Genomic DNA, 19911 nt, shown 5'->3' with positions numbered 1-19911 from the left:
AGCTATGTTTAATAAATTATTTTGTAACTATATAATCTATTTGCTCCATTTTTTATTTATATTATAAAATTCAATTTAGATATAAAAAATTAGTAGTTCTTTAATAAAACAAATATTAATTTATAACTAATAAGGTAATGCAGTACCCACTTTGGAGACTGGTTGTTATATTAAAAACTATAAAAAAACTAACAACTGATAATTTAATTTCTGATTATAAATAAGAAAAAAACTAAATATTATATATAAATCTATCTTATTAAAATAATAAAAGTTATGTATTACACAAAAAAGGAAATATGTGTTCCTCTGCCAGATATTTTATCCTCTCTTCTGCGGAGGTGTGTATAAATTGCTTGCTACACAACACGTTTTTTCTTTTCTTTTTTTTATTTCAGTAATTTAGCGATCTAAATTGAACATGGCAGCAACAACAACAAACAAGTATCCGCCACGCCCTACAGATGAAGAGATCTGGGCAAAAGTACTCACTACGAGTCTATACGTGAGGCCTACCCCACTGGAATCAAGCACCTCGCATTCAGCTACAAGACTCTGTATATAGAACCAAATGCGTGTATGGGTGAAATCGACGAAGCATTTGCAGAATTTCACCAGAAGAAACAGTACGCTATGGAGAAAACCAAGAAATAGTTTTTTTTGTTATAATAAACTTTAGTTTGTCATATTTATGCCTTAAGTAAACGAGCGAAGCGAGTGAGTTCGGGTTTAGAAGGAAGTGTGGTTGGGGGGTACACCCCAACGGGAGGGCTCGCGGGGGAGAACGTCCTACAAAAGTTTTTTTTTTTTGATCCCAACGCAGTAATAGTCAAACGTTCTTTTACTTTTAACTCTCTGACATGTCAACACCCATTTGTAACTCTTGCGGTTTGCCGGGCCACCAACGCGTAACTCATCGTGATTGCCTAAACAATCTAATATTAATATATTAATTATCAGTTGCTATAACAATTAATGAAGATATCATTTCTATAAAAATTATGCCAAAATAAGCTTATAGTGTATTGATGATATATTGATTTTTTTACCTAACCTACCAACAAGGAATTTTACTAAGTGACTGTCAATTTTGAGCAAAAAAATAAAGATTGTATAAAGATATATAATTTGCAATTGCAAATTATAAAAATGAATATATTTTATTTTTTTAAAAAAAAGGTGTATCAATTATTCTAGTACTAAAAAAATTTTAATTTGTTGCTAGGTGATAATTATTTATAAAAATTTTACAAATTAAGTATTATTTGATGTTGATTAGCATATTTTTTTAACATTTCCTTTTGTTTGAAATTACTAATAGGAATATAGCTATTATATTCATCATTATAATCTTTCTATTTAATCAAAAACTGATATTCATTATTAATTATTTGATGTCCAAGAATTTTTTCTATTTCATATCTTGTTTTATCATTATTTCGTAGAATATTTATATCAGTAACATTATTTTTACCCTTATTTCTTTTTCTTTTATTTCTATTATATTCTTTTGGAACATCTAATTCTGAATCAGATTTATTTTTATCAATTTCCATATCATCATCACTAATATTATAAATAGGTATATTCTCATCTAATTCCATTGATAATAATTTCTGTTGTAATTCTTCAAGTCTTTTTGTTTTTTCTTTAACTTTTATTTCATTAGATATAACTATATCTATCATTTTTTCTTCAGTTGGAAAATTAAAATTTTCAGTTTCCCATAACTTATGATGTGGTTGAATATTTATATCAAAATCATCAACAAATTTCTGAATATTTTTTAATAAACAAGCTACTTTAAATTGTAAATTGTAATGTTTTATATCATACATTTTTGTAGCTCTATGATTATTATTAAATCTAGTAAATTTACTACCTAAAACTAAAAATTGATTTTCTATTATTGATCTAAAGCTTCCAAAAACATCATTATAATATGTTTCATGATAATTTAAATTGATACTAATTTCTTTTCTAATCGGATAAATAAAACTATCATCTGAATATGTTTTTCCTTTTTCTTCTGCAATCTTATAAAATTGTTTTAAAAATAATAGATATCCTCCATCCATAGCTAAACAATCTGCAATATGTATTTTATTATATAGTTTCATATTTAAAGACATATTACCATCTGAACTTTCACTAAAAAATTCGCTTTTCGATACCCATAAAATCATTTCATTCATATCACAAATAATTTGTGTTCTACATCTAGGTTTTTTTAATTTATAAGAATATAATTTCTCACTTTTAATATCTATATTAACATAATTTATTTTAGAATCATGACCATCTATAACTAATGTTATATGCTTAAATAGTTTAGGATTTCTTTTTAATGAACTAAAAATTCTTAATTTTGGAGAAGAAAACATTTTTGATAAGAATTCATCAACTTTTCTATTTAATATTTTATAATTATCTATCTAGAACTTTTCATAAACAGCATAAAAAGATGAATATTTCATATATCTACTCATATATTGACCAGATTCAATATATACTAAATGGTATAATAGTACTAATCCTTTTTCTAATTCATTATATGGTCCAGGATATTCACAATTTCTATAAAGAATGTTTAAAAAAAAGAATACAGCTATATATCCTATTTTATTTTTTAATTCAACTTTAATTTTATCAATTAAATCAACTTTTTTTATTTCTGTTCTATGTTTATATTTATTATGTATAATTGGCCAATTATTATTTAAAAATTGCTATTCATTAATAATAATTTTATTAACTTCATGATTAATATTATCATTATATGTATCGTCCCTTTAAATAAATATATTCTATATATAGATTATATTCAATTTTACTTAAAATCTGTTTTTAATATAAAGTTTATAAGATTATATATATATTAACAATTCAACTAAGTATTATGCTTATCAACTAATCCCCTTTATGAAAATTATTTTGGTTATACTAGCTTATTGTGGCTATTCGTCCAATTCGTACTTATAAACCAGAGCATAGGGGGGTAAACCCTAGTTTTATGTTTCTAGTAGAATTATAAATATGTAAAAAATTATAAGTGACCCGTAATAAATTTAAGACACAGAAAATGACCTTTATTTGATATGTTAGAATATTGGACTAGATTGTTAAGTTGGATAAGATATACTCACCAGTACTACAGACTGGTCAAAGTTACAGATAAATGTGTGATATCAAGAGTAAAGAAAAAGGGTAAAGAATGATGAATAACAATGAAGTGGTAGAAATAGGGAATAGCAAAAGTCATGTGTACTACTGAAATGCAGAGTTACGGAGATACTAAAAACATCATTTTATCCCACTACGCATCATCATCCCCCACTCTGTTTGCTGCCGACCCGATCGTCACCTTCAATTGGCGGTCGTAGTAGGCACGCAATGTGTCTTCATTAACCCTTCTCTTGAGTAGGCGGCCTGATTCATTGGTAAGTAAATAAGTTCTATTTGCAAATGCTGCCACCACCAAGAATTGCTCAGGTGTGTACTTGTGGTCGAGCTTGCCTTTATGGACTGCCTTGATTCGCAAAACATGTGAACTAGGTTTGAATTTTGCTTGGAAATCTTGAACGAGTGATGGCTCCGGACAATCGATGAGTTCATCAGCCTTTACGTTTCGATTCACCAACTTGCAAAGGCGTTGATGACCCAATGTAGACCCAAAAGCTGCCATAATGTCCTTGCCGTTGTCGCCTAGTGCTTGGCCGAACATCAATTCGAACGGCGTGATCTTGAGGGTTTCGTGGGATTTCGTACGATAGGAATACAAAACAGCAGGTAACATAGATTCCCATGTATCCGGATGGACTCGTACCAATTTCTGTATAGCTTGCATAATGGTTCCTCCCATTTTTTCGTTCTTTCTGTTTGTTTGAGGATGTAGCGGCGCAATATAACGATGATGAGTTTGCAATTTCTTGAGAAACAATTCAATGCCTTGAGAAACAAAATGGGTGCCATTATCCGAGAGAAGATGGGTACTGGGACCGAACATGCTGAAGACATGGTCATAAAGAAAGTCGGCCACCGTTATTGCATCGGCCTTTTCGGTCGCAATCGCCACACGCCAGCATGTAAAATGTTCTACCGCCAGTAGTACATATTTTTTCCCTGTTGGAGAAGGAGGTGTAATTGGACCCATGTAGTCAATTGAAAACTGTTCAAAAAGGTGCGTCACCGGAACGCGTCCTGGGGCATACCGCCTTGGTAGGTTTGAAAACAATTGGCAATCTTTGCACGACTTGATATAATGACACATGTCGTTATATGCGCTTGGCCACCAAAAAGAGGCAAAAAGTCGAGCCCAGGTACCATATATTCCATAGTGTCCATGACCATCATGCAACATTTCAAGAACAGCATCGCGTTCATCAACATGTGGAATCTTGACCCAGCGATCACCAACAGCTCCGTACAAATGCTCGTTTACCATCTTGAATCTTTTCGCCTTATGCTTGAACGCCTTGGAGAACGACTGGTTCGTTGGTGCGGCAAGATAATAGCAGATTTCCTACAGATCGGGCTCGTACCACGTTTCCATGATCAAGAAGTTGTGGTCGTATAAGTCCTCCAGATTGTCTTCGCCACTTGGTTCTCCTGGTACTTCCGCCGGTGGATATCGCGAAAGGGCATCCGCCGCATTGTTCATTTTTCCAGGAATATGTCTCGTTTTGAAGCGAAATTCTTGACACGCCAGAACCCAACGTTGTAGTCTCATGCTACTGTTGTTATCGACACCCTTAGAGAACAAGAAACGCACTGCCGAATTGTCGGTCCAAATTGTAAACACTTTATCGAGTAGGTACTTGCGCAGCTTGTGCAGTGAGTAAACAATTGCAAGCAACTCCTTCTCAACTGTGGCATATCGCACTTCGGCTGGTTGAAGCTTGCGAGATAGGAAACATATTGGCTGCAGAGAACCATCGGATTGTACCTGAGCAAGCACTGCACCAATGCCAATATCCGAAGCATCGCAGTACAGGTGGTATAGTTTAGATGGATCCAGGAAGGACAACAAGGAGCTTTTCGCCAAAGCCTTCTTCGTATCCAGAAAAGCTTGTTCCGTCGTATCATCCCAAACGAACGACTGATTCTTCTTCGTCAAAGCAACCAAAGGAGCAGTAATCATCGCAAAATTCTGAACATGTCGTCGAAGAAAGCCGCATAGTCCCAAGAAAGCTCGCACCGCAGTAGGGTTTGTAGGCCTTGGATAGTCTTGAATACGTGACAAATGATTGTCACTAGGATGAATACCTTGGGGACTGACGACAAATCCAAGTACTTCGACCGATTCACGCATGAAATTTGCTTTCTTGGCGTTGATTCGCATATTTACTTCTTCCAATCGCTGAAAAACTTGACGCAAGTGATCGAGATGCGAGTCCAAATCAGGGGAATATACAGTAATGTCATCAATGAATGCCTCGACAAACCTTCCCAAGAAAGGTTGCATAGCCAAAAAGATAGCGCGAGACCATGCGTGCGGACCATTGACTACTCCAAACGGGAGTACGGTATATGAGTAGTTGCCAAAAGGGGTCGCGATGGTCAACTTGTTTCTTGATATTTCGTCGCACTTGATTTGATTGAACCCCTTGAGAAGATCGATGGTAGTATACACCTTGGTACCACTTTTTCCCAGTTGTTCGACCAAAGAGGTAATATCCGGCAGAGGCCAGGTGTCACGCGCCGTCACCTTGTTCAATGATTGAAACTGCGTCACCAAGCGCAATTCATTGTTCTTTTTACGTACATAACGACAAGGGAAGCTCCATCCTCCCATATGAGCGTTATTGCGATCATGGGTGGTTGGAACCAAAATGCCGTTCGAGACCATACTTTCAAGTTCTTGTTTTAGGTGTTCCAGCTCTGAATGTGACATACGCGGATTCGGACGATGATAGATAGGCTTTGCATCGCCGGTGTCAATATGGAAGGTTTAAAAAATTTGTTTGGGCCAGATGCTTGTATGAAGTGCCAAAGATGTGCTTGTAGTCTTGGACTAACTGTATGAGTTGATCTTTGATGACTGGATTCAAATCACTTCTTGCCTGAATTTCCTCGGGCAGATCGCCAAGACGGTCGTCGATAGAGCTCTCACGCCAGAGCTCCTCGTCCTGTGATTCCTTTTGGACCGAAACCATTAACAGCATATCTTGTACATCGTCGCATTCAGATTCGTCTGCAGAATCAGTATCGTGTTCTTGTGGCATTGGTTTATCCTTGGTTGGGATTGCGGTATATTCAACGTCCATTGGCCGAAGTCCATTGGGTGTATAGACCGACCACCGGTGGTATTTCCAATCGGTAACGACTTGAAGATCGTGAAGAGCATGTCTTCCAAGAAGCAAATCATAGCTTGTCACATCCAAGCAAAGAGCACTAAAATTCTTTGCTGGTGAGTCACCAATAGAGATGGACAAACTAGGGACGCGACCAACAGGCGACGCATAATGACCGTCACCAAGTTGCAATGGACGATTGACCTGGTCGATTTCTTCGATTCCCAATTTCTTGATGAGGTTCAGACTTGCAATCACCGAGGTACAACCACCGTCCAGGATTATACGTAGCGGCTGCCCGTTCACTTTACCCTAAGTATGGGGGGCGCTATCGCCTTCAGGCAAATGATTGGTCTGAGTAGTTTCTTCTTTGTCCTCCTCGAGCAAGTGCATAGATTGGGGTTGTGGTGCCTTGCGATGATGCTTCGTCAAAACGCCCTTGATTTGCGTTCGCAATTGTGGAGACAAATCGGCCAATTGCGCCAATGAGACATGAAACACTTGACGCTCGATCAAGCTGCCTGCATCCAAGGGGGACTCGGTCAGATGCACAGCAGATGCTTTCGGCGCGTTGGGAGCATCTCTAGCTGGAACATCTGACACCTTAATCTTCTGCCGTGGTGGTTGCGTAGATGCACTTCCTTGATGCTCGTTGCTCTTCCTTTTGATGGCGTAGAAGTCTTCCTTTTCGGCAATACTGCTTTCATGCGTCGACGTAATTAACAAAGCGGATGAGGAGGCTTGATTTCTTTTTGGATACTTTTCGCATTGAAAATGGGAATGCGAGCCTCTGCAATACTTGCATGGGTTTGGGCAATGGGCTGCAATGTGGTCAGGCGCCTGACAATTATAGCATACGCGTGTATTCGATGACTTGTGGTGCGCCTTCGACGAGGGTTTCTTGTTATCACCAGGTCCATCAGGCGATGCTTGCTTGGATCCGTTCATCTTGTCGATGGCAGTTGTCATACGATTAACACCTTGGATTAATAGTTCGATGGAATCAGAGCAGCCTTCTTTCGTTCGTGTCTTGTTATAGTCACTACTCGACAACTTGACCGTTCGCCTAGACGAGCACGTTTTTGTTTTGAGGCAATCGTTGTCGGATGAAATGAAGTCATCCGAGTCAGTGTCGTGATCGTGATATTGTCCGTAGCTGGCTCGTTTTGCAATTTCTGCTGCAGCCTCAACGTCCTGTGGGGCAGCAGATGACACATACAGACGTAAACTGTCAGGCATGAGACCGCGGACAAACATCCCGACGAAAGCTTCAGGCGTGATGGTGACCACTGGTTCTGGTACAAAAGTGTTTCGTGTTTCACCCTCGTTACTTGCAGGAACGCGTGACTTTTCGGCAGCTTCCACCTCCCGTTCGGTTATGCCGCGTTCGTAACGCATCTTCAATTCGTCAAATCGATGGACATAGTCACGCAATCTGGCGTATCGTTTCTCCATGTGCAACGCCCAGAGTTTTTCCACAGTACGGGTGAGGTCAACGCGTTTACAATACTTTTCCTTGAATGCTGGTACAAATTGCCTCCATGTTGTATAGCCTTTATGGAGTGCCCAGGTTGACATTTCTTGGGGCATGCTGGTCAAAGCATAAGCTAACTTTTGGGAGTCGCTCCAATTATTAGCCTCCGCAAGAGAGCTGAAGAGTAAAAGCCACGTTTTTGCTTCACTCTTCTTCTTGAGTTTCGGGGGTCTGACGTTCGCCATTCTCGAAGATGTCGTATCAGAGTCCGAGGATGAATGCAAAGATTTAGTATCGCTTGAGGGCGTACTGCTTTGGTTGGAAGGCGGCATAAACGACTGTTGTGGCTTCCGATCGGCTTGACGATAAATTGCAGTGCCCTCCCTCTAGTGAGCACCAAAAGATGACCCGTAATAAATTTAAGACACAGAAAATGACCTTTATTTGATATGTTAGAATATTGGAATGGATTGTTAAGTTGGATAAGATATACTCACCAGTACTACAGACTGGTCAAAGTTACAGATAAATGTGTGATATCAAGAGTAAAGAAAAAGGGTAAAGAATGATGAATAACAATGAAGTGGTAGAAATAGGGAATAGCAAAAGTCATGTGTACTACTGAAATGCAGAGTTACGGAGATACTAAAAACATCATTTTATCCCACTACGCATCATAAGTAATATAATTTTTAAGTATTTACTAGCGGTCCTTCCTCGCTTCGCTCGGATGAATGAGCCCCTCTGCTTCGCTCCGTGTCATTCAACGGAAACACGTCGCAAGGGGGTTCCCCCCTTGACCCCCAAGTAGGGGCAAGCCCCCCAAACCCCCCTGTCAAGCGAGGTTGGATCAATGTTTTGGTCTTAGATGCTTATTGTCTGTTTTCAAAAACAAAAGCAAGATCATTATGCAGTGCGAAGTAGTCTATCATAGAAAGTCGTCAAAGTTGGATACTTAACTATCTCCAGTTTAGAATGCAATGCGAAAAGAAGTGTTGACAAAGATGATGTAGTGATATTGATAAAAAGAGAATAGGCGAGAAAAAAAGAGAATAGGCAATATAAAAAAAAGAATAGGCGATGTAGAAAAAGAGAATGGGCGATGTAAAAATAGAGTAGGTGACAAAAAGAATTATAGAAGAACTTCATGAAAAACAACATTTCTTGTGCTTTGGCCTTACTGACCCGCGATACGTGAGTTCTCAGGATCTAACATGATTCTGATGGATGAAGGGGTGCGGACGCGCGACATGGCTACATAGAGTAGACCATGCGTGAACGGAGGTTCAGGCAAGTAGAGGCCGACAGTGTTGAAAGTTTGACCCTGTGCCTTATTGATGGTCATAGCGAATGCCAGGCGAACAGAGAATTGGGTGCGTTTGAAGAGAATGGGCGAGCGTGTTTGCGATAGTGTGAGTGTTATGCGAGGGATTAAGACAATGTTGCCAGCATGAGGTCCAGTGGCTATTTCAGCTTCAAGTACATATCTTTGAAAAGAGCGTACAATCAGCCGTGTCCTGTTGCAGAGACCACTTTGGGTATGCAAGTTTCTCAAAAGCATAATTGGGCAACCGACTTTGAGTTTTAGCAAGTGTGGTGGGAGGTCGGATGGATTTATGGAATTGAGCAGCTCTGGTGGGTATGTGATTTGATCCTCTGGATCATCCACAGTATCTGCGCTCGGGAATTCGTGGATAGTGCCTGGGAAATGGTCGAGTATCAGATCGTTGATTGCTGAAACGTCGACATTTTTTGGAGTTAGAATGGAGCGACTGATGAGGTAATCGCGATCCACGTGTGGTGCGTCAAGGCTGCCGTAAATGGCTTCGATGAGCTCGTACGTGTTGTAACATGGCATGAGCATTCGTTCTGGAAGCCGGACTCTATCATCAGTGGTTGGCACCAACAGCTCAGCACCATCACCAATGCGAAGTAAATACTGAGCAAACTCGCGAAGCTCATTTGCATCATTAGTGTTGGCAGCTTGCTGGACGCGCATGTTGGTTTCAAGGTGGTGGATGGTGACGCTGGGCCAAATGGATGAACGATTGAAGCACTGCTGTACGATCTGCGAGCGCGACGCATTTGGTATCACAGGAAGGGCCTATTATTAAATACTTTACTGTGAGTACTACCACTTAATAGTAAAAAACATGCAAAGTAGAAGAGAGGATACAATGTTGGATACCTAGCGAAAGTCACCACCAAAGACCATGATCTTTCCACCAAACGGAACATCGGCAAGCGCGGGATCGTCATGTCTCAAGAGATCCTGGATATTCCTGTTTACAGTCTCAATGACGCTTTTACTGATCATGGATGCTTCATCCCAGATGATCAATCTTGCCAAACGTATAAGCTGCGCGGTATCGGAGCGTGGGGTAAAGCTACACACTGTTGTTTCGTTGACCTCTAAAGGTATTTTGAACGTTGAGTGTGCAGTTCGTCCACCATCGAGTAACAAAGCGGCAGTACCACTTGTAGCTACAGCGAGCGCAATATCTCCGCCACGACGAACATGTTGGAGGAGTGCATTGAAAAGATATGTCTTTCCAGTACCACCAGGGCCATCCACAAAATGCACCTTTGGCTGATTTGCCGCTTGGCGTAAAGATGCATTGACTGCATTAAAGACAGATTGCTGATGTTCGTTAAACTCTTGTTGAGGAGCAGACATCAGGGCAAATCGTTCCACAAGTCGACGGTGCTCACGAATCAACAAAGGCTCATTGTTGGCATAATTGTTTGGGTTGGCTGGAAGCACAAACCCATCAAATTCAAGAAGCGATCTTGACAATCCAGAGAGCACCAATTCAATATCCAAAAGGCCTTGGTCATAAATGGCATCCGTGATGGGCAAATTTGGATCGTTTAAATCTTGGCGGGCTGTGTACAGAAAGTCTTCAACCATGCTATCGCGGTGACGAAGCCATAAATCATATGGATCTTCGGGTTGACAGAAAGCCACAATGACTGCGAATAGCTGACGATGAGCATGGGGGCGTTGATACGTTTGAGCTTGATCAAGGCATTGATGCCATTCTTCTTGCCCCGTCAACAGGCCACGTCTTCGTGCTGCTGCCTGGAATGATGGCATCAGTACACCATCTACTGTCCGCGAAAATTCAAAGCTGGTGGCACCGGCAACATGATACAGCAAAAGTCGAAGATGAAATTTCTCAACTTCGCAGGGGGAAACAACATAGACACGACCGATTGTACCACCAAAACCTCGTTCACGTATTTTCCAGCGACGTGTGCGCTGAACAAATACAAAGTGCTCCGGGAAATTGACGTAAAGAAGGTCAGAGGCAATGGCGTCGTCTGGGTTCTCTCAGTTGTACTGAAACCATGCTGTCAAAGTTGTTTCATGCGCACGGCCTTCGATTACGTTCCCCGGAGTATCATCCTCATCGAAATGAACAGTTTGTTCATCTTCCAAGTGGACGGCCAAACGCTGGTGCGCAGGAAATTCTTGGTGAAGGGAGAACGAAAACAAACGCCAGCAACCCTCTGAAGCGGAGACATAGCAGGCGTCGAGGTGGGTGCGGATCTCGTCTATTGGTTGACCATCATCATCATTGTTGTTTGTCGCTTGACGCTGTGACACTACGGCAGATGCACGATCGTGGCCCTTATAAACATATTTGTAAACGTATTTGATGGACTGTATGGAGGAGCAGATTTCGACGTTGATGTAAGCATCATATTTGGCACGAAGGTATATGTTGTGCGGTACAACCCAGCGATTGTCGAGATTAACGCGATTTTTGGTGACATAGTGACCATTATCAGGTCTCACATAAAGCGGGTAACCGTCGTCGTTCCATTGTGTTTCGTCAGAAAACTGTTTAGGGTAGCGCTTCGAGCATCTACCATCGACCATGCATGGTGAGCGTGGGTTGAGAAGCCCGCAAGGACCATGCATCATATGCCGTTCAACTGTCGCGCGTGTAGGATGATTGCTGTCGGGAAGTTGGGCAGAAACAATTGCATCACAGTGGGCTGGGCTAGTAGGCTTATCTTCTCCAGCAAGAATAAGTAATATATGGGCATGTGGGAGACCACGCTTCTGAAACTCTACTGTATGGACATGTCCGACAACAGTGCCCAGAATCTTATCCTTGGTAAGATCGTTCATAAGCTGCTTAAGTTTCAATCTGAAAACTCGTACTGACAGATCAGGGCGATCAGATGCTGATTGACCGGGAAGAAGATTTTCTTGAATCTCAGGCCAGTGAGGATTGCAAGTAAAGGTGACGAATGTGTCCGGTTTGCCGAAACGACGAACAATACTCATTGCGTCTTGGTACAGCTGCTGCATATGCCGAGGGGAACCAATGAAGGATGATGGCAGGATAACGCGCCGTCCAACACTGGTCATATCATTGTCTCCAAGATGCACAGCGTCTACCACATTGCGATACAGGTCCGAACGCAAACGGTCTTGGTTACAGCGGATGAAGCTCAAACGATTGGACTCCATCTTTGCATAAACATCAGTGATATATTGCTGATACAGGTTGCCGAAACGATGAAGATCATGTCTGTTTGCATCACTGTCATTGCCGCGTATCATGAGCCGGAACTTGTACCAATCCATGACAGTGATTTTGCTGCCAGCGTCAATGCGAGCCTCAATCGTCCAGCCTTCATCTCCTATTACGAACACTTAATATGCAATGGAAATAACTCATGATGGAACTCAGGACAAAATCATTTTCTGTAAGTATACCTTGGGGGAAAAGGAGAACATAATGCATAGCATCATAAAAGCGATGCATTTCACTGATGTTTTGTAGCTGATTGGATCTCGTTCTTAGAACGATATCGCGATTGCCAACATCTGTACCATTATCATCGACGATCAAAATGCCGATTTCACCAGTAGTGGGGCGGTTGTAGCGGCGAGTATCGGGTACCCCTTCAGCCCTGATAACCATTCTCACATCCGCCATGCCTTTATTGTGAGCAATTTCGGCCATGTTGCGAAATGATGTCGCGAATAGGCTGATGCGGTGCATCATATCCTGCAAAATCTGTAGCGTTTCATTGATCAACGTAGCGTTTGTGACGGACTGTTGGGTTTGCAGCTCAGTCGACGGGTCGTGAACGTAGATTTGCGCGAAAGCGGGCCTTGTTGTGTTGTCGGCAGGCAAAATAGACCCGATTCAATGGTGGATACTACCGTGGATGCAGAAGTTGTACGCACCACCGATGGAGTTGGCTACTGTCTGATCAACGTGGACACCAAGCGAAGTAAAACTGAGGGAGTTGTTGTATGCGCGGATGTTTGTGCGGAATTGGGTGGAGGCCTCATCCGTGCCACGCAACAAACGGGAAATTTCAGGAGGGGTGGGGGAAAGGGGTGGCAATCGGACACTTCCTTGGTCACAGCATAGGCTAAATGCAGGTCGTACTTGGGAAGAGTTTGAGATGCGCTCTTGAATCCAAAGACGTGTATGGCAATTAGAGCATTCCCTGTCCATGCGACCAAAATAGTGCCGGGGAGGAATCACAGCTGCAACAGCACGGGCGATATTATGCATCTACATGAAGTAAAGGATCATTAATTGATATACTGAATGCTCAAGCTTCTAACAGCCGATGACTATATATCAACGAATAGCAAGTATAGCTGGTATAGATATGGTCACTAACGTTTTGAGCAGCCTGGTTTGCAGGATTGTTTGGGCACAATCGGTTGGTGGAGCGATGATGACCCTCTTGCCCACAGCTTGAACACACAGGAACGCGTTCTTCGGTTTCAATTCCAGCTTCATGTTCATTTTGCTGACGCATTTGCAACCGAGCGGGATTATGAAGACAGTTGCGGTGCGAAATGCGTTGATGGCCGGGCAAGCTGCATGAAGGGCAAATTGGAGTTGACATGTTTGTTGATTGAAGTGAAGATTAGAAGTGAGTTTTGAAATGCGAGAAGAGAGAAGAGCAGTATATAGTGCAGCTCTTGTTTCTTTGTTGCACACAATAACTATTATGATCTCAGCAGCAAAACTCTCTTTGAAAAGCACTTTTTGCTTATATTCTCAACGCTCAAGGTCATGTCAGGAAGTCAAAATGTCAGGATTAGAAGATTGAGATGGCGTGTCTAACAATGATATATGCCTAAAAAAGTAAAGATTACTGTACACTGTGTAAAATTATGTGTAATAAAGTCAAAGTAAATAGAGGTACTGCAGTAGAGATGGCTGAGAAAAAGGAGTAAGAGAAAGAACAGCACAATGTCAACTTCCTTTTTGATGTTGTTTATGTATGACAGGCATTTAGTAGCATCCGCACTTCGAATCGACCAGCTACTGCTGTCTTTAAATTATATGTGATGGTGTGTCTGTTCTATCCCCTCCGAACACTACCTCTCTAAATCCAAAATACACTTGTATCGCTTGTTTTCTTAAAACAATATATAATATATACGATTTTGGACTGTTTATTTATTGTATCAATAGAAAGTTACTTTTTGGTTTGCTTTGAAGTACATTGGTTTTCGTGAAATTCTGCCATTGCTTCATCTATCTCATCCATGACGTCTCTTGGATATAAGTATAAGTACTTGTAGTCGTCCGTTAAGCCTTCCTTAATCTTGCCTAGGTAAGCCTTACACATCGCCCTGTACTGCTCAACTTCTGCCAAGATTTCTTCATCGGATGGGCGTGGAGAGAATTCTGTGTGGCTTGCTGACATGGAGATGAATGTTTTGTGATAAAGAGAGAGAGAAAAAGTTTTGTGTAGCATTTAATATTTACACACTCTGTTGTGCTTACAGCTTTATTCTACGTCGGAGGTAAACAGTGAAGCCACATTTTGATCGTTTGAATGCTAAAAGACAATGCTGTAATGGTTACACGGTCGCTATGGCGACGAAAAAGCGTTATGGACAGATGGACATATCGAATGCATAAAGAGACTGTGAAGGAAAGAAAGGAGGAGGAGATTGAAAAGATTTCCTTTTTTGTGAGTTATAAATCGTAAAACTGAAGGATTTTAATAAATAGACTAGCGGTCCTTCCTCGCTTCGCTCGGATGAATGAGCCCCTCCGCTTCGCTCCGTGTCATTCAGCGGAAACGCGTCGCAAGGGGGTTCCCCCCCTTGACCCCCAGATTGGGGGCACGCCCCCCAAACCCCCCTATAGAGCGAGGTTGCATCAGTGTTTCGGCATTATATGCTTATTGTCTGTTCAAAAACAAAAGGAAGATCATTGTGTAGTGAGAAGTAGTCTACCATACGAAGTCGTCAAAGTTGGATACTTAACTATCTCCAATTTGGAATGCAATGCAAAAAGAAGTGCTGAAAAAAGATATTTTATTGATATTTATAAGAAGGTAAAAGAGGATAGGCGCCGTAAAGAATTAAAGAAGAACTTTATGGATAACAACATCTCGGATGTTTTAGCCTTGCTGACCTGCGATACTTGAGTTCTCGGGATCTAACATGATTCTGATGGAAGAAGGGGTGTGGACGCGCGACATGGCTACAAATAAAGTAGACTGTGGTTGAAAGGAGGCTCAGGCAAGTAGAGGCCGACAGTGCTAAAAGTTTGATCCTGTGCCTTATTGATGGTCATTGCAAATGCCAGGCGAACAGGGAATTGGGTGCGTTTGAAGAGAATGGGAGAGCGTGTTTGTGATGGTGTTAAAGTTATACGAGGGATCAAGACGATGTTGCCAGCATGAGTTCCAGTGGCTATCTCAGCTTCAAGCACATATCGTTGGAGAGAGCGTACAATCAGCCGTGTCTTATTGCAGAGTCCACTATGGGTGTGCAAGTTCCGCTTGGCACCAACAGCTCAGCACCATCACCAATGCAAAGTAAATATTGCATAGACTGGCCAAGCGCGTTTGCATCATCGGTGTTGGCAGCCTATTGTACGCGCATGTTGGTATCAAGGTGGTGGATGATGACGCTGGGCCGAATGGATGAACGATTTAGACACTGCTGTACGATTTGCGATCGCGATGCATTTGGTATCACAGGAAGGACCTAATACCAGGTTTGACGTAAATACTTTAACGTAAGTATTACCGCTCAATAGCAAAAGAATGCAAAGTAGAAGAGAGTATTCAATGTTGAGTACCTGGCAAAAGTCAACACCAAGGACCATAATTTTTCTACCAAATGGAACATCGGCAAGCGCGGGATCGTCATGTCTCATGAGATTTGGATACGCTTGTACGTATACGTTGATACTTGTATTGATACTTGTATCCAGCGTGTTTAAAGCGATGACACTTCTCATATGATGAAGGACGTGAAGTGAGCTTCATCTCGTGTTAATGAAGGTTATCCCCTTGAGTCTTTCCTCGATGCGATACCCGTCTACTCACATAGTCATACATTCATGTAGAACAAATTTTCTGATCTGGAGGAGCCACACATTTCGGCGCGTCATAAACGTGAGAGAGCAATCTGATTGGATAGATTGAACTGGCTCAAATGCCGTGTTCATTACTACTATATAACCGTGCGGCCGCAGCAATCATGAGGCTCTTGTGCCTCTTCGTCAACGTTTCTAAACCAAAGCTATTCAATGTGAGTGTCATTGGAATGGATTAGAGGATCGAAGAGTGTATGCTTATGTTGGTGAGTGAGAAGAGCGTATGAAACCGGTTGTGAGTATCTCAAAATCCGTTTATCTCACTTTCTTTCTTTTTGACACAAACCTTCTTCTCGTCTTAACCTGGTCCATCTCCCCCTCACGTTGGCTCTCAAAGCGCAGATGCAAGAGTAAGTACAATATGGAAAGTGTGAAGTGTACTTTGAGGTTTTGCATGTGGATGTGATATACGAAAGAAGATATGAATTTCGACGTGTCTAAAGAAGTGTGTGTACAGCATACAGTCGCTAATGTTATCCTCCTTTCTTCTCTGCTACTACTATAGGATTCTGACGTTTTGAAATGGTTGGTTCGGTTTGTTGTTTGCATCCCACCCTTAAACATAAGCAACAACTGTAAGTACGGTAGGGAATGAAATGTGAGGATGAGTTGGAGAGAAGTCGAGTGTCTGTTGGAGGTGCTGATGCCATGACGTGTCAGGAATAGCTGCATATTAAGAACAGCCTGCTCATGATCTTTCTTCTTTTCATTCTACTTCAGGTTTCGCTTTATGCTGGTTGGGTTAATTGTGTCCTGCGGACAAATAACAGATAGTAAGTATAAGCAAAAGGGGACTTGAAAATTGGTATGATAGGTGAGTAGGATGGCATGGGTGTTGGGGATGACGCGTCAAAGGTGTGCAGTGTGTACAGCAGCGTGACAGGAAAGGGCTCCTGACCATGACGTACGCAATATGGCAGTCTCTCAAAAAGTTTTCTTTCTCTCCTCCCCTTTCTTCTCTTATTCTTTTTTCAGAATTGGTCATCCCCTTCTTGCTTTTCCTCTCTCTAACTCAAGGCTCTCTTCCTCCAAGCCAAGGATGTCATAATAGTAAGTATCGCTGTGCTTGTGTTTGTCTTTGCGTGTTTGAAGAACCAGGAAGATGTCTGCCGTGACATGTCAAAAAGTGTATGCAGCTGCTCATAGATGTTTTCTTTTTTCTAATAGAGGATGACTTTGCGGTGATCTGTTTGAACTTGGATTGGCTTAGACCCCATCTCTCTCTGTCTATAACTTTGCTGTAAAACGACAAACAAATGTAAGTATAGGTGGATCCAGCTTGGGATGGAGGAGGATGGTAATGCCGTGTTAAAAAATAAAGATAGCACAGTGGGTGCAGCCCTCTAATAATCTTTTTTTTTATCCAGCTAGAAGAAGTGTTTCTGTTCTGGCTGCGATTCTCTGCTCTACACTGGCTGGGTGTTCGGTTCTCCTATGTCTCATCGTAGAAGTATAGGTAAGTATAGCACGATAGAATCTTGTGATGGTGGTTTGACAGTTTCCCATTAACTGTTCATCTCTTTCGTTTCTCGGAATGGCGATAGTGCATAGACACCTCCATGCTAGTCAAGATTGATGCTCCACTGTCATCCTGCTCCTAGAAGCCGACCTGTCAAGTAGTCCATCGGCAGTGGTCAAGATCTATCCATCCATCTGGACAGTGGCGTGTGCTTTTTGCTTTGACTTGGACCTGAGGAAGTCCTTAAAAGCCTCATCTTCTTATTGCTTATTTGTATATTTTATCCCCCCTCCCCTCCTCCCCTTGCTCTGACCCAGGAAGTCGTTAAAAGCGTCTATTGCGTTCTTTATATAGTTTATCCTTCTCCTCTCCCCTCCCCCTTTGCTTTCTTTCACAGTTCCTAGTAGCCTCTGTCTCGACCCATCTTTGGATGTTGCATCGTTTCACGCGAACAGCTGTTTTTTTACTCAGGCAGCCTCCGGGCGTAAGTCCTGCTTCATCTACAATTTCCCCGCGCCCACGGGTAAAAAGTGCGGCCGAGGTCCCCCATGAATTTGGGGAATGCTTTGCGTAAGTATTTACTTTCTCTTTTTCTGTCTGTGAATTTACATGGATGAGAGTTTCCTTTTTTGGATTTTTCAGCTAACTTTTAAAGATTTTAATAATAAAGATAATAAAGAGTGAAATTAATTTTTTGTTTAAAAAAATAATTTCTCAACCCCCGGGTTAATTCTCAACCATTATGTTTTGGAAAAACCAGGCTAGACCTTTAGGTCGACGCCCGACAGAATCTTTGATTCTAGAGCTTGACTAGAATAATAAAATATCCTAAATTTATAGTTTACTGTAAAACTTATAGATATTGTTTATTCGCCTAGTGTGTGAGATTATTAACCATTATGTTTTGGAAAAACCAGGCTAGACCTTTAGGTCGACGCCCAACAGAATCTTTGATTCTAGAGCTTGACTAGAATAATAAAATATCCTAAATTTATAGTTTACTGTAAAACTTATAGATATTGTTTATTCGCCTAGTGTGTGAGATGAGAAAGGCCTTGTGTCTTTCTATCTGTGTGGTGTAACACACAAACACACTTGTTCATATGAATAATATATAAACTTAGCTCCCGAAGGAAGCTTTTAACCCTTAAAGGGTAACTTTATATATAGTGGCGAATGGAATAAGCCATTAGGGGGGTAAACCCTAGTTTTATGTTTCTAGTAGAATTATAAATATGTATAAAATTATAAGTAATATAATTTTTAAGTATTTATTTTAAAGAGTGAAATTAATTTTTTGTTTAAAAAAATAATTTCCCAACCCCCAGGTTAATTCTCAACCCTAGGTTTATTCTCAACCATTATGTTTTGGAAAAACCAGGCTAGACCTTTAGGTCGACGCCCGACAGAATCTTTGATTCTAGAGCTTGACTAGATAATAAAATATCCTAAATTTACAGTTTACTGTAAAATTTATAAATATTATTTATTTGCCATAATCATTATAACCTCGACTGGTGCCCTAATTAGTATTTCAATGCAATATAAATAGTAGTTGGTATAGGAAAGATACACACCATTATCATTTGAATATTTAACATTAACTTTTTTTTGGTGCATTTTTCGAATGTGTCGCTCACATACAGATTTTGAAGAAAAATATAAATTACACTCTTCAATTCTACAAAGAACACTATAATGCTTTGTTGGCTGGGAAGTACCAGGCTCCATACTGTCACTATCTACACTAGATTTACTTACCAAATCACTACTGCTGCTACTATGTATGTTTGTATTGGTAGTTTTCTTATGTATAGGTGTATGTTGCGGACGGTAAGAAGATGACGATGATGAGGAAGGCAGAGCTGATTAGTGATGAGATGCTTAGGTAGATGGTGGTGTTGATGAGATAGCAGGAGCAGGACGTCTTTTGAAAACTACGTAGATGTAAAAAATTAGAGATTGTAAAAGAGTAAAATGACTATGGATACATACTTTTGCTTAGAGTACCCGGTTTGCGATTATCTGAAGTGTTTTGAAAGTTCGACGATTGAATTATTTTTAGTACGTAGAAAATGATAGTGTGAATACTCATATATAAATAAATAATAAGTTTACCTTGACTGGTATCTAAATGCTCTAAAATTGCAATTAACGACTTTTGGGCTGATCCTAACACCGGTTGCTGTGTATGTACAGTACTGGCCTATGGGGTCTAACTGGTAAGCCTTAATAACTATTTTGTTTTATAATATTATATATTTTTTATAAATTTCTTATAGTCGAAGTAAT

At 40.8% G+C, this 19911-nt stretch overlaps 2 protein-coding genes across 2 annotated transcripts; both read right to left on the bottom strand.

The window, feature by feature from the left end:
- Positions 1-3267: 3267 nt before the first annotated feature.
- BDB00DRAFT_793165 (uncharacterized protein) lies at positions 3268-3862 on the bottom strand (the record flags this gene model as incomplete). The annotated part of the gene is made up of 2 exons (XM_053121188.1): positions 3268-3294; positions 3365-3862. 2 exons carry the CDS (start codon positions 3860-3862, stop codon positions 3268-3270), a joined length of 525 nt encoding a protein of 174 aa, XP_052973064.1.
- A 333-nt stretch (positions 3863-4195) lies between these two features.
- Positions 4196-4471, bottom strand: BDB00DRAFT_731083 (uncharacterized protein; the record flags this gene model as incomplete). Its single annotated transcript, XM_053118313.1, has 1 exon — positions 4196-4471. A coding segment is annotated over one exon (276 nt), but the record flags the coding sequence as incomplete, so codon positions are not given.
- Between the last annotated feature and the right edge of the window lie 15440 nt (positions 4472-19911).

Source organism: Zychaea mexicana (assembly GCF_025766255.1).
Source record: "Zychaea mexicana strain RSA 1403 chromosome Unknown BDB00scaffold_167, whole genome shotgun sequence".
Classification (NCBI taxonomy): Eukaryota; Fungi; Mucoromycota; class Mucoromycetes; order Mucorales; family Lichtheimiaceae; genus Zychaea; species Zychaea mexicana.
The sequence above is the reverse complement of the archived record's forward strand: the minus strand, read 5'-3'. Positions and strand labels throughout refer to the sequence as shown.